We start from the raw sequence: 12,847 nt of genomic DNA, 5'->3' as shown, positions 1-12,847 counted from the left end.
CGTGTGCACCAGCTTGGCAGCGTTCCCCTGTGGAGGGAGATGGAAGAGACGCAGAGAGAGGGGCAGAGACGGAGAGAAAGATAGAGGGAGGTGGGGGGAATGGTAGCAGAAAAGAATGGTGGGGAAAAAGAGGGTGAGAGAGAGAGAGAGAGAGAGAGGGTGGAAAAGGGGATTTAGTGTTAAAAAAAAGAAGGATGAGAATGATGAAAAGATAAAAAAGATAACAGGCAAGAGAAAAGGCGTGGAAAAAGGAGAAAAAAGGAGAGAAATAAGAAGGGAGGCTTAGAGTGTGGTACAGCGTGCAGATCTACAGCCAAATGCTGCAGGGCTCTACCGCTTATCCATGAGTGTGCAGCGCCATCTACTGGACCACTGAGGAAATGCGCACAGCCCCCGTCCAAAATTTCACTGCAATGTCAATATCACTGTCCCTGCCTTGCCCTCGTTATATTTTCTTAATGAGAAAGTTCAACACCTTACAAATCAGACCAGATTATATTACTACTTTGTCAATGCCAGCTGACAGGCTGAAGACAGCCACTGACTGACGGTGATTAACAGTGACCGACTGTCAAATACATCATGAAAATACAAAATGAACTCATTATCCAATGGACTTAATCTCACAGATTCACTCTCATGGTCAGACACCTGCTCCCCGTTCAGGTTGGCTTCCAATCCAAACTTTGACGTCTGACCTTACAGCAGGAGCAAGGTCACACTTGGCCGTGACCTTGCAGGTGGGGTTTTACCTGGTACTCATAGGAGTAGTGGAACTCGGCGTCCACCATCTGAATGTAGCAGTGTCGGTCCTGGCGCAGGTAAAAGCGCAGCTGCTTCTTCCAGGCCCAGCTGTCCGTACTGTGGGCCTGCGCATCGGCCAGCTGCTTGACCACCTCGATGTTGTGGATGATGTCCAGGATCAGGGCCTTCAGCTTCAGCTGCAGCACGCTCGAGTCTGGGGGTCAGCAGGCAGGGGTCAAGAGGTCAAATTCGATGACAGCTGAATCATTATTTACAATTAGTCAGCTTCGATATGGGTAGTTCCTCAGTCACTCATTTATCAACGACACAACCAATGCGTGAGTCTGAAGCACAAGGGTAGGGTTTGGTGGAAGCACAGAGAGTTCAATCATTCACCAATCAGTTCATCAATCAACATTTAATTAGTCAATCAGACAAATCAGTCCACTTATTCAAAACACTGTCAATGCATCAGTCAGTACACAGAAGAGAAACCCAGTCGCAAGTCGCTTGAGTCAGTCGCTAAATCAGCTATTCTGTCATTCAGTTCATTTATATGAATTCTTTCAATTAGGCCTATATGATGCTGCACATTTAACAGACCCTTGCTTACTGAATTGTTTAATAAGTTCCTCTGCTAATTCACTGATTAATCAATTAGGCAAATGCGCAGAAAGTCTACCAGTCTACTAATCGACTAACTCATCAGGAAATGTATGTCTCTAAACAAGGCTATTCATGAATGAAGGAATTACTGGTTGAATAACTGCAGTTATCAGTGCGGCGGTTATGTATGCAGAGAGTGATAAAAACATGTTTGATGATCACTTGAGTCATCACATTCATAGTCTAGTCTATTCACCATACATCTGATGCCGGGGCGTCAGAGGCGCCTTTCGCTAAGTAAAGAATGCGAAATACAAAATGAAACAGTCTGTTAATTTCAAACGGATGCTGGACGAGAAGAGGAAGTGCATCATTAAATCTCGGGAATAATGAGAGTTAAGAGACACAGAACGAGAGACAAACACAGGGATACAGAGAGAGAGAGAGAGACAGAGAGATACAGAGAGAGGGGGGTAGAGAGGGAGAGAGAGAGAGAGACAGAGAGATACAGAGAGAGGGGGGAGGATAGAGAGGGAGAGAGGAGAGCGGGAGAGAGATACAGAGAGAGAGAGAGAGAGAGAGAGATGCAGAGAGATACAGAGAGAGCGAGAGAGGGAGAGAGAGAGGGAGGGAGAGAGAGAGAGAGAGATGCAGAGAGAAAGAGCAGGCTACAGTCTAATAACTCTGCTTGCCAAAAGAAAAGGAGGCTGTGACTAATCACCGCCTAAATCTGCTTTTCTGCTTTTTATTTTCCTGCTCCATCATAATGGCGTTTCAGTGAATCAAAGAGGGGCTTTTAGAGCACGCCTGCCGTTTGCCCGAACCTTTCATTAAGCCACTGTCATTTGATTAGCTTGGCAATTACTCGGCACTGCTGCTGAAATATTTCCCCTCCGGCGTCTTGTGGTAGGGGGGCGATGGGCAGCACGCGCTTGCTTATTACGTCACGGCCCAAATGAAAATTAAAGTAATAATGGTCAGGCCGTATTCTGAAACGGTCTTAACACCACTGACATTTGTGGACACACAACAAATATACATTCAGTAGCTACTGACTATAGTCATATATGCACAGACACATGTAGACAAATACAAACATAACACTGCCCATATCCCCACACCCACACGCACGCGCACACGCGCACACGTGTACGCACACGCACACACGCACACGCACACGCACACACGCACACACGCACACACACACACACACACACACTGTGTGCACACCAGCAAGCATATGCAGAGACATCTCTGTGCACACACAAACTTAGCTGACAAACTACCTAGTGAAGTGCAGTATTTTATAGGCATTTAACCATCCAGCCAACTAAGTGAAAACTGCTGATAAAGTAATCAGGGCAGATAGCCTTATTAGACAGAAAACTTTTATCGTGCTCCAAAAAATGAACCATAATATGCTAATAGCACACTCAATGAGGCTGAAAGACTGATTCAAAGTAATAAGTGCTTTGCACAGTGAATCTTTGCTGGAAAAGGTTATTGTTATGTAAAAGCTAGACTACCTGGCTATTAAGTACTGTTGAGCCACTCATCAGGAAGAGACAGGTAGATTATTGCATAATGCTTCAACATATCACACGAAAAACCATACACACCCACATAAATGCATCTCTAAAAGACCTTTCTAGTTCCGCTGTGGACACTTTGTTTGGTTCCAATTAACAGGGAACTATGTGGAACATAAAAAATGCACACACACACACGCACACACACACACACACGCACACACACGCACACACACGCACGCACACGCACACACACACGCACACACACGCACGCACACGCACACACACACGCACACACACGCACGCACGCACGGACACAAAAACGCACATAAATGCATCTCTAAAAGACCTTTCTAGTTCCGCTGTGGACACTTTGTTTGGTTACAATTAACAGGGAACTATGTGCAACATAAAAAAATGGACGCACACGTGCACACACACACCTGCGCTGCCCTGTGTGTCGTCTGAGCTGGTGTCCACGCTGGTGTAGTGCTCCAGCTTGGCCATGAGCTCCAGCTCCAGCTGCTGCAGGCTCTGCTGGTGGAGGGCGTTCTCCACGTCCTCAGTGAACTGGATCTGCTCTGCCACACACAGGATCTACAACACACACACACACACACACACACACACACACACATACACAATATCACTCATGTAAACACACATGATCTTGATTCATCGCACATGATTTAAAAACATCACACATTATCACTAGATATAACCCTGAAGTGGAGCATAAAAGGACAACAAAGCCCAAAGAGTTCACACCATAGACACAGACATAACACACACGCAGATCAGACATCAACACAGGACACCAAATATACAGTCAGGCATACAGTACACACAATGTGTGATCCAGTAGCAAACGCAGAAGAGAGCCACACTTGAACAGAGGCCGAGTCCCGAAATGAATGTAATGGTAGTGAGTGGGCTCAGGACGTGATGCTGTATTAGTCCATTAGGACTGTGAGACGAGTTAGCGTGTTGTCTTGTTTAGGTGGTGTTGTGTTGTGATGCTACAGTACGCGCCGTGGTGGGCCTGCCTGCCTGCGGTACCTGGGAGGGGTAACGAGACGGGTCCACCGCGCCTCTCTTCCCGGCCGACACACACTCGCACAGCAGCTGCTTCAGGGTTTCCTTCATCTCAGAGGAGAGCTCGCTCAGCCACACCTATAAACACACACACACACACACACACACACACACACACACACACACACACACACACACACACACACACACACACACAGACACACACACACACACACAGGCAACACAGACACATTGTGTATGCACACAGAGGCAAAGAGTAAGCTAAAAACACAAGCTCTTTAAACACTGACAGAGATGAGGCTGAGACACATGGTGACCACACAGGAGCTGGGCTCTGCGGCCCACTGACCTCCACGTCGTTGGAGATGCGGATGAGGTTCCTCAGGGGTACCACCTCACCCTCCAGGGACTTCATGGCCGTGATGTGCTGGAATTCAGCATCAAAGTCCACGCTGCTGATGCCTGAACCGCACACACAGCACACACACAGTCTAATACATGAGCCTGCAAACCCCTCCCTGCTTACCGGTATTTATTTATATTTATTTATATATATATATATATATATATATATATATATATATATATATATATATAACTATATACCTCTATATACCATATTTTATACGTATATGCATGCCTCACATGATATATAATGGCTATAGAACCGCTACTGTAATGCAGAATATGGAGAAGCATACTGACATTTGTGCAAAACAACCTGTACTTTACGTTTCTTTCTGTTTACCCAAAGCAACTTGTAGTTTGTGTAAGCTTCACACTTTGTTACTATGTACATTTGACAAATCAGTCCTTAAACTTGGTGGCAAAATATTATTTGTCATAAACACATAATGGGTTAGACAGTCAATTACTGCATTTACTGCAGAAACAACTACATTCACTACATCATTTGAGTGTTTGTGTGTGCATGTATGTATGTGTGTGTGTGTGTGTGTGTGTGTGTGTGTGTGTGTGTGTGTGTGTGTGTGTGTGTGTGTGTGTGTGTGTGGGTGGGTGGGTGAAACATAACAGGCTCTTTGCGAATATTTGGATGCTGTGTTGTTTTAATCAGTATTGGTCATTCCAAATAAAACAATCAAAATTAGCACAATGTTTGTATTGTCAGGTGAAACATAACAGGCTCTACGAATAGTTTGATGCTGTGTTGTTTTAATTAGTACTAGTCATTTCAAAAAAAATTATGTGTTCGTGTGTACTCATGAACTGACCAGCGAAGAGCTTCTTGAGATGGGACTGGATGACGTTGGGGTTGGTTGCCTGGCCCAGGATCTCCAGCAGGTCATCGTCCCCGATGAAGTAGAATCGAGGAAAGGCTGACCGCTTCTCCTGTGGAGGTCCAATGACATCTCAATCACACTCGCAGCTAACCTACACTTACGTCCAGACTCACTAACTACCGAGCCAAAGCAGTCCACAAACATATCCCTCATAATACAAGAACACCTCATCAAGTCCTTGCGTTATCGTGTTCATCTCATTCAACCAACCCAATGTCTTCATCAACTCTATTTATTTGCTGGACTATTCTAGGGGCATTTAACTTACATGCACAATAAACACAATGGGTCTAATCAGAACCCTGCTCTGAGAACAAACCCTAGACACAGGGTTTCATTGCTGCTAATGAAAGATTGTTATCTGGCATTACACCACTAGCTTAATTGTTAATGGTGTCATTTGTTTTGCCAAGAAGCTGAAAGGGCATGCCAGAGTTTTATTTTGGTCTGCACAGCGGTTGCTGTGACATGTGGTTGAAAACATCCCCTGTTCACCAACTGAGCTCCAGTGAGGTTATCCGAGGCTATCTGCAGTTATCTGAGGCTATCTGGTCAACATGTGCTGCCAGCTGATAGCTGGGTGTCAGGCTACGGGAGTTAATCATAACTCAACCACATTGCAACTCACACATGCCCCATCACTTCCGATGAATGAGCAACGTCCTGTGACCTCGTTCCGAGTCTATAAACGCCTCTGTCAATTATGTCGTCGCATCCGCCAACTTCCTCCAAATTCCAAGGCCAAAAGTTCACTTCACTTTAACTTTGTTGAGCAACAGCAACAACGGGGGGGGAAAAATAAAAAAGAAAAAAGGAAAGGGCTGTGCATATGAAGTGACATGATTCTTTGCGGCTCACTTATGCCTATCGGTGGCAGTGAAAGCGACAGCTGGGCTGCGCGTACCTCCAGGAACTCGTTGAGGGACTTCTGGCAGCGCTGCAGCTGGTCCAGGATGGTGATGAGAGAGTTCCGGATGCCGGCACGGGCCGTCAGAGACGTCACCCTGCTGTCGCGCTGCACGTCTGCCATGATGGACCTGACAGATAAAGAGAGAGAGAGAGAGAAAGAAAGAGAGGGAGAGAGAGAGAGAGAGAGAGGGAGAAAATGAAAGAGAGGGAGAGCAATTAATAGCAGAATTTATTTAATGAGTAGCTAGTGTACATCAACTTACAACAACACATTACATTTATATAGTGCTTTTCACAACACTCATCGCGCTTCACATTGAAGGGGGAACCTCACTAACCACCACCAATGTGTAGCACCCACCTCGGTGATGCACGGCAGCCATTATGCACCAGAATGCTCACCAAACACCAGCTTGAGGTGGAGAGTGAGGGAGTGAATGAGCCAATTACACACGGGGGGATGATTAGGGGGCCAGATTGAATGAGCCAGGTTGGGAATTTAGCCAGGACACCAGGGAACCCCCTACTCTATAAAATAAGTGCCATGGGATCTTTAGTGACCACAGTGAGTCAGGACCTCGGTTTAACGTCTCATCCGGAGGACGGTATCTCCTTCAGTACAGTGTCTCCGTCACTGCACTGGGGCATTGGGATCGATATTTTTATCCAGAGGGAAGAGCGCCACCTGCTGGCCACTCACCAACACCACTTCCCATCCAAGTACTAACCAAGCCCACACCTGCTTAGCTTCAGTAATTCACCAAAGACAGGGTATCCGTTGGTCTGGCTGCTAGCAAACTTAATTATGATGAGGCTGCCAGCAGGTAAACACAGTAAATAAATAAATTGCTGTTGTAAAGACATAAACCGGCATGCTTCTTACATCCCATGTAGGCCCTAGTGCAAACACTCAGCCCGTGCAAAGAAGGAGAATGTGCAATCGGTGTGTGTGAGCAACTACTGTAACACAGTACAGAGTTGAATAAATCTCACCACACTGCACACATACACAAATGCTTTGTGTCAAATTTCACTTAGGTGGTGTTCACCCTGATATGCTTTTTTTACCTCCAGAATGCGAGTATTCCAAAGTAGTGAGTGTTGAAAACATGCGAGGTAGAAATTGATAGTGTACATGTTGTTGCTATGAAACGTTATATTTAGCTAAATCGCTATCTCCCTGACTAAGCTAAGGCAGGCAGCTAAGCAACAACCCATTGTTGAAAAAACACAACCTAACAACTTGGACTAATTTTAACTTTCCGTGACGCGCGTTTTTAGAAGCCTCACTATTTTGTGTACTTGTGCCCCGCTCTTATAAACGTGAGGCGTGCTGCAACAGTCAGTCACACTGTTCCATAGGGAAACAATTGAATTCGAGTGCCTGGAGGTGAAACTGTGACCCCCCCTTTAGGCTGCATCTTCCTCCACTGCGCTCACCTGAAGTCCTCGTCCACCCTCTTGAAGCGGGCTTGCTCCCGGGGCAAGGCCCCGCGGCCGAAGATGGGCTCCAGGTAGACCCACTTCCTCTGGATAGAGTTGAGGTTGTGCAGGTACTCGTCCAGGTCGGCTAGCCGCGTCTCCCACAGCGACACCTTGTCCTGGAAGCCGCGGTAGTATGGCGAGTCTTTCAGGGACTGGAGCAGGCAGCGGTTGTCCCCCACCTGGGTCAAAGAGGTCAGAGGTCAACTCTTTTTTAACACAATGCTTTTAAGAATACACAGTATATTGAGAGCGAGCCCATGGTGTCAATAAAAATTGTCCTTCTAATGGCTTGGTCAGTCACAACTTTTTTGTCTTACACTATGGTCTTTTAGGATTGACCATGTCAGACTATGCATAGAACCATAAATTATTGCTGCATCTTGGTCGGGAGACTGACCACATTACAAGATCATGAAGTCTATCGTTCACGTTGCGTGTCATCATAGTGTCAGTGTCAACACGGTAGTCATAGGAGATCCACCAAAAATTCTGACATGCTTGACCTTTTGTCATGGAGTTGTGGAACATCGCAGACAATTAATCGCTGGTCATTGAATAGGTCACATTACACGTTCTTCCTTCGGCGTCATTCCCGACCTTTCATATTCGGGCACGACACTGCAAAATTGTCAAAATCGACAAAATTGTGGCACAATCGGGTTGAAATCGTGTAATCTGGCCAAGCCATTAAACAGGAGACTTGAGATGAGAGTGATAAACCTTCCATGTAGAGGTGTGTAGCCAAAAAAAGAGTTATACTATGTGTTAAAACCTTACAACAATGACAAACTTTGAAAAGAAACACAACACTAATCCTGTTCTTTTTTTTTTTGGCATGTGTGAGTTGGGAAAATAAATCCGATTTTGCGACCACACCAAGACTCTCCCCACAAACGGTTAGGCAGAAACAGCCGTGCAGATGTCCTCTCTGCAGTGCCCACCTGGTTGACCATGTCCTTCCAGTCCTTGATGAGCTTGATGGTGGCGCCGCCGCTGTCCACATAGTCGATCAGGGTGAAGCTCGCGCCTGCCCCCCACAGGTCAAGCTCCCGCAGTGCCTCCCGGATAGTCACCTCAGCCTGAGCCCTGCTGTTCAGGTCCTGAGAAGGCCAGAGGAAAGATATACAAGAGCACGTTGAGGTATCAACTGGCACTAGTGATGGTAACACTACTAGTGGTGGTTGTGGTAGTGGGCTTGACAACTTGATTATTCAGGTTCTGAGTAGCATAGGTTTAGTGAAAGAACATTTAGTTGATGTGTAGTAGAGCCATATCAAAGCATTAGTATAAATAGCAGCAATAGTACCAAAGATAGTATAGAAATCGGTAGCAAATAACTGATAGTAGCGCCTCTCTCTAATGAGGTAATGAGGTAATGTTGCAATATTCAGAAAGGCCATTAGTGGATCATATCAGCCTCAGTCTTATGACTGCGCATGAGTAATGTGTGTAAAAGTTCCCTGTGCTGAGCCATCATGTGCGTCACCTTCAGCTCCAGGGCCTTTTCCACGATGGTGTCGGACACACGCAGCAGGTCCCCGAACAGCAGCCTCTCCAGCGTAGTGCCTCTGGGCAGCCCCAGGAGCCGGAACAGGTCCAGCCAGTGGTCCTGGGACAGGTTCTCCCCGCGCACGTACTTCAGCACAGGCACCAAGCTCTATATATACACACACAGACACACACACACACATGTACACACACACACACACATGTACACACACACACACACACACACACACACACACACACACACACACACACACACACACACACACACACACACACACAGCAGATCATAAGATATTGATCAAGTATACTGCAACAGGCACCTATGACACAGACTTGACAGAGCAGGTTTGGGAATCAAAACCGAGTCGGGCGACTGTCAGGCGGTGACGGTCTCATTGCTCCACCACACACGCACACATACTCATCTGTCTGGATTTTGTCATTTTGTCACATGTTTTTTATATCATAGGACTGCATTTAGAATTTCCCTGTAACAGTGTGAGCTACCTTGTACTTGTCCACCTCCTTCTGCAGTTTGACTGACATGGTGGTGTGCTCCTCCAACTTCCTCAGTCGGTCATGCCAGGCAAAGAGGAACTCCTCAAAAACATATGTCTTACTCCTGTAGGCAGCACAACACACACAAACAAGAATAGACACACACCATAAATGTGTCACCTAGTGTAGGCATTGAAATGACGATGATATATTATCATGAGGTGATAAATAAACAACCACACATACCAATTCTCTCTCTCTCTCTCTTTCTCTCTCTCTCTCTCACACACAAAAGAGGAAACAGAATGTGCTCTCGTGCCCACCTGAAAGTGATCCAATCCTCTTTGGCGGAGGCCTGAAAGCCTTCTTGGAACTCCTCGTAGAGGCACCACATCTGGGAGAACTCCTCCATGTCCCTGACGATCTCCTCGGCTTCCGAGAAGTCTGGAGCGTCCAGCTCAAAGTGCCGACAGTCCTCACTGCCAGCCACCAGCATGAGGAAACACACACATGGGGATCAAGGCAGAACACTTACAATATCACTATCACTATTACAAAGGTGAATTCTCACAGCTTTTAGAGAGTGAGGGTGCCAAAATCACACAAACACTTTACACACACACACACACACACACACACACTCGTGTGTGTAAGTTTTAACACGTGAAATTCAGATTTTTGAATAGGGAAAGCATAACTGATGAACATGAAAGGCATGGCTTTTTGCACAGAATGTATAAAAACCTTCCGGACAATGAGATGAACACCAGAACTACCGGAAATGGAGGATGCGGATGGGAAAAAGCTACCACGTTCCGTGGGTTGGGAATCCACCAGCGGAAGCGAAAGTGTGGGCAGAAGGGCCAACAGCCACCTTGCACTGTCTTAGCAGGTGAGACAAGAGGGACCGAAAGCCAGGTTGAAAACCACAGAGCCTCTGAGCAACCCATTAAAAGCCTGGAGAGGCAGTACACAGCAGAGCTTACGGACAATCGAGGAGAACTGTGATGAAACAGCTCTCCGAAGGCCTGGCAAAGATCAAAAGATCAAAGCCAACTCCCAGGGAAGTACAAGGTCTGGTGCTACTAATTTACGCTCTACAGGAGGGTGATGTGGCTACTGAAAATGAGTGAGATTCCCTCATCCACCGCAAGTAAGATGGATGGAGAAGCCAACGCATTCATCTGAAAGTGGTTGGGGCTGCCACGGTGCCTCTCTGAAACGGGCCTCTTCGGAAGGAACACCCTGCAGCTGCTGCTTCGATCCATCAGTTTGGGCTACAAGCAGGAAAAGACCAGCAGGCTTGTTCTCGAGTTGAGAGAGTCCGCAGACCAGGCTTTAAGGAAGGGTAACACCTATCGGCCTCAGAGGGTAACACCTATCAGCTGCAGGGGGTGACAGGGAGACGTCCTTCTGCCACCAGGAGATGTTCCAGGATTAAAGGAGCGAAACGTTGGTGAACGGTGGTTCCTGGCTGATGACCCTGCAGCTGACCCGCAGGCACCGGAGGAGGTGCGACCCGCAGCAATGCCTAGCAGGTGTTCCACCTGCCTGTACATTTCACCTTGATTGAAGTACAAACATTTGCATATAATTGACATACTCACATGTATATCTCAAGATAGTGTAGAATATTTTTTTCCACAACACACGCATATGTTGTTAACACAGACATACACAGAGAGGCATAAGTCAGTTTTCCATGGTTGCCACGACTCTGTTCACTTTTTTTGGTTTTCCATTAGCAAAAACTGGTACCTGGTGCTATTTTTGGTATCATAACAAATGTTTTTTCATGGATTAACACAAACAGCCACATACTGGGAATAAGAAACAAAATCCCCTTGAATGTCCTCCATTGCTGATAATGTTATTACTGTGAGTCCCGCACTAATGACGCCATGAATGTTTCCTTCTGTGTCACTATGGCACCCAGCTACATTAAAGGGGGCACTTTTATTGTGGTGGAAAAGGAACACCTGCTACCTAAACCGAATAGAGTAGAGTTGAGCAGGTACAGTACCATTCAGTTGAAAAATGACTATACACACACACACACACACACAAGCTGTGTTCGAATTGTTCACTCGTTCACTCACTCACTATATAGTGAACGAGTGGACATTTTGAACACGCACACACAGAGTGACCTACATGAGCTTGTTGCGTGTGAGCTCCAGCTCCTGGAACTCGGCCTTCTTGTCCTTGATGGTCTGCACACATTTCTGCAGCGTCTCGGGGTCGCCGGACTCGATGACGTCATGGCCAGGCTTCAGCTGGTCCCAGCGCATGCGGAACTTCTGCAGCTCCTGCAGGTACGTCTGGACACGACTCTCGGCGTTAGAGCGCATCACCTCCACCTGCACGTGCACACATACACACATACACACACACACACACACACACACACACACACACACACACACACACACACACACACACACACACACACATGGAAATGGATGTGCCAAATATTACTGCAAAGCAATAATTACAGTATCTTATAGAGACATATCTGTGCATGTGTTTGCACATGAGCATGTGAGCTTGAGTATGTGCATAAGTGTGTGTGTGTGTGTGTGTGTGTGTGTGTCTGTATGTGTGTATGTGTGTGCATGTGTAAGTGTGTAAGTGTGTGCATGTGTGCATGTGTGCATGTGTGTGTGTGTGTGTGTGTGTGTGTGTACTGTATGTGTGTGTGGGTCTGTGTGCGTGCATGTGTATATGTATGTGTGTGTGTGTGTGTGTGTGTGTGTGTGTGTGTGTGTTTTCATTTTTCTGCTGTTAAGGGCATTTTAGGGGAAGATTCATCTTCAGAAGACTGGGGAAGAGTGGTCTTCAGTTAAAATTCCATTCTCCGGTGTAATCTACATAGGGAATATCCCACTGGCAAACTGACATTTCAGATAACATTTCCATGAAAAGCTCCATCACAGCATATAAAAAGTTCTGTGGTTTAGAATAGCATCATCTCATTTCAATGAGCAAAAGTCCCCTTGAAAGACACATTATCTTCTTGGGGTTCAACACTGCATTGTATTGCTGTACAATTGTAAAAAAAATATTCAACTCAAAATGGTTGTCCATAGATGTATATCATTTTATTTTTGTATATCTGCTTTCAATATCTCTGTCTCTCTCCCTAAAATAATGCTGGGTGTTTGCAGTTTAACTGATATGAGCAACATCTGACATATCATTTGACCTTTA

At 46.2% G+C, this 12,847-nt stretch overlaps 1 protein-coding gene across 1 annotated transcript in view; it reads right to left on the bottom strand.

Moving 5' to 3' along the window:
- The window catches only part of dync2h1 (dynein cytoplasmic 2 heavy chain 1), a 190,928-nt gene that overhangs the window by 162,785 nt on the left and 15,296 nt on the right, over positions 1-12,847 (bottom strand). Inside the window, exons 22-34 of the mRNA XM_076282346.1 lie at positions 11,792-11,997; positions 9,961-10,116; positions 9,647-9,761; positions 9,117-9,287; positions 8,572-8,730; positions 7,586-7,809; positions 6,141-6,273; positions 5,168-5,285; positions 4,285-4,397; positions 3,939-4,052; positions 3,323-3,476; positions 753-958; positions 1-27 (exon numbers count right to left, since the gene is read on the bottom strand). The exon at positions 1-27 is cut by the window's left edge and continues 156 nt beyond it. Coding sequence (XP_076138461.1) covers positions 1-27; positions 753-958; positions 3,323-3,476; positions 3,939-4,052; positions 4,285-4,397; positions 5,168-5,285; positions 6,141-6,273; positions 7,586-7,809; positions 8,572-8,730; positions 9,117-9,287; positions 9,647-9,761; positions 9,961-10,116; positions 11,792-11,997 — 1,896 coding nt within the window. The remainder of the gene's footprint in view (positions 28-752; positions 959-3,322; positions 3,477-3,938; positions 4,053-4,284; positions 4,398-5,167; positions 5,286-6,140; positions 6,274-7,585; positions 7,810-8,571; positions 8,731-9,116; positions 9,288-9,646; positions 9,762-9,960; positions 10,117-11,791; positions 11,998-12,847) is intronic.

The sequence above is a fragment of the Alosa pseudoharengus genome, unplaced genomic scaffold (genome assembly GCF_046254945.1).
Source record: "Alosa pseudoharengus isolate Yale_2024_CS ecotype anadromous, Long Island Sound unplaced genomic scaffold, YU_APseudo_1.1 YU_APseudo_1.1_scf_13, whole genome shotgun sequence".
Lineage (NCBI taxonomy): Eukaryota > Metazoa > Chordata > Actinopteri > Clupeiformes > Clupeidae > Alosa > Alosa pseudoharengus.
This window is presented reverse-complemented; position numbering and strand designations above follow the sequence as displayed.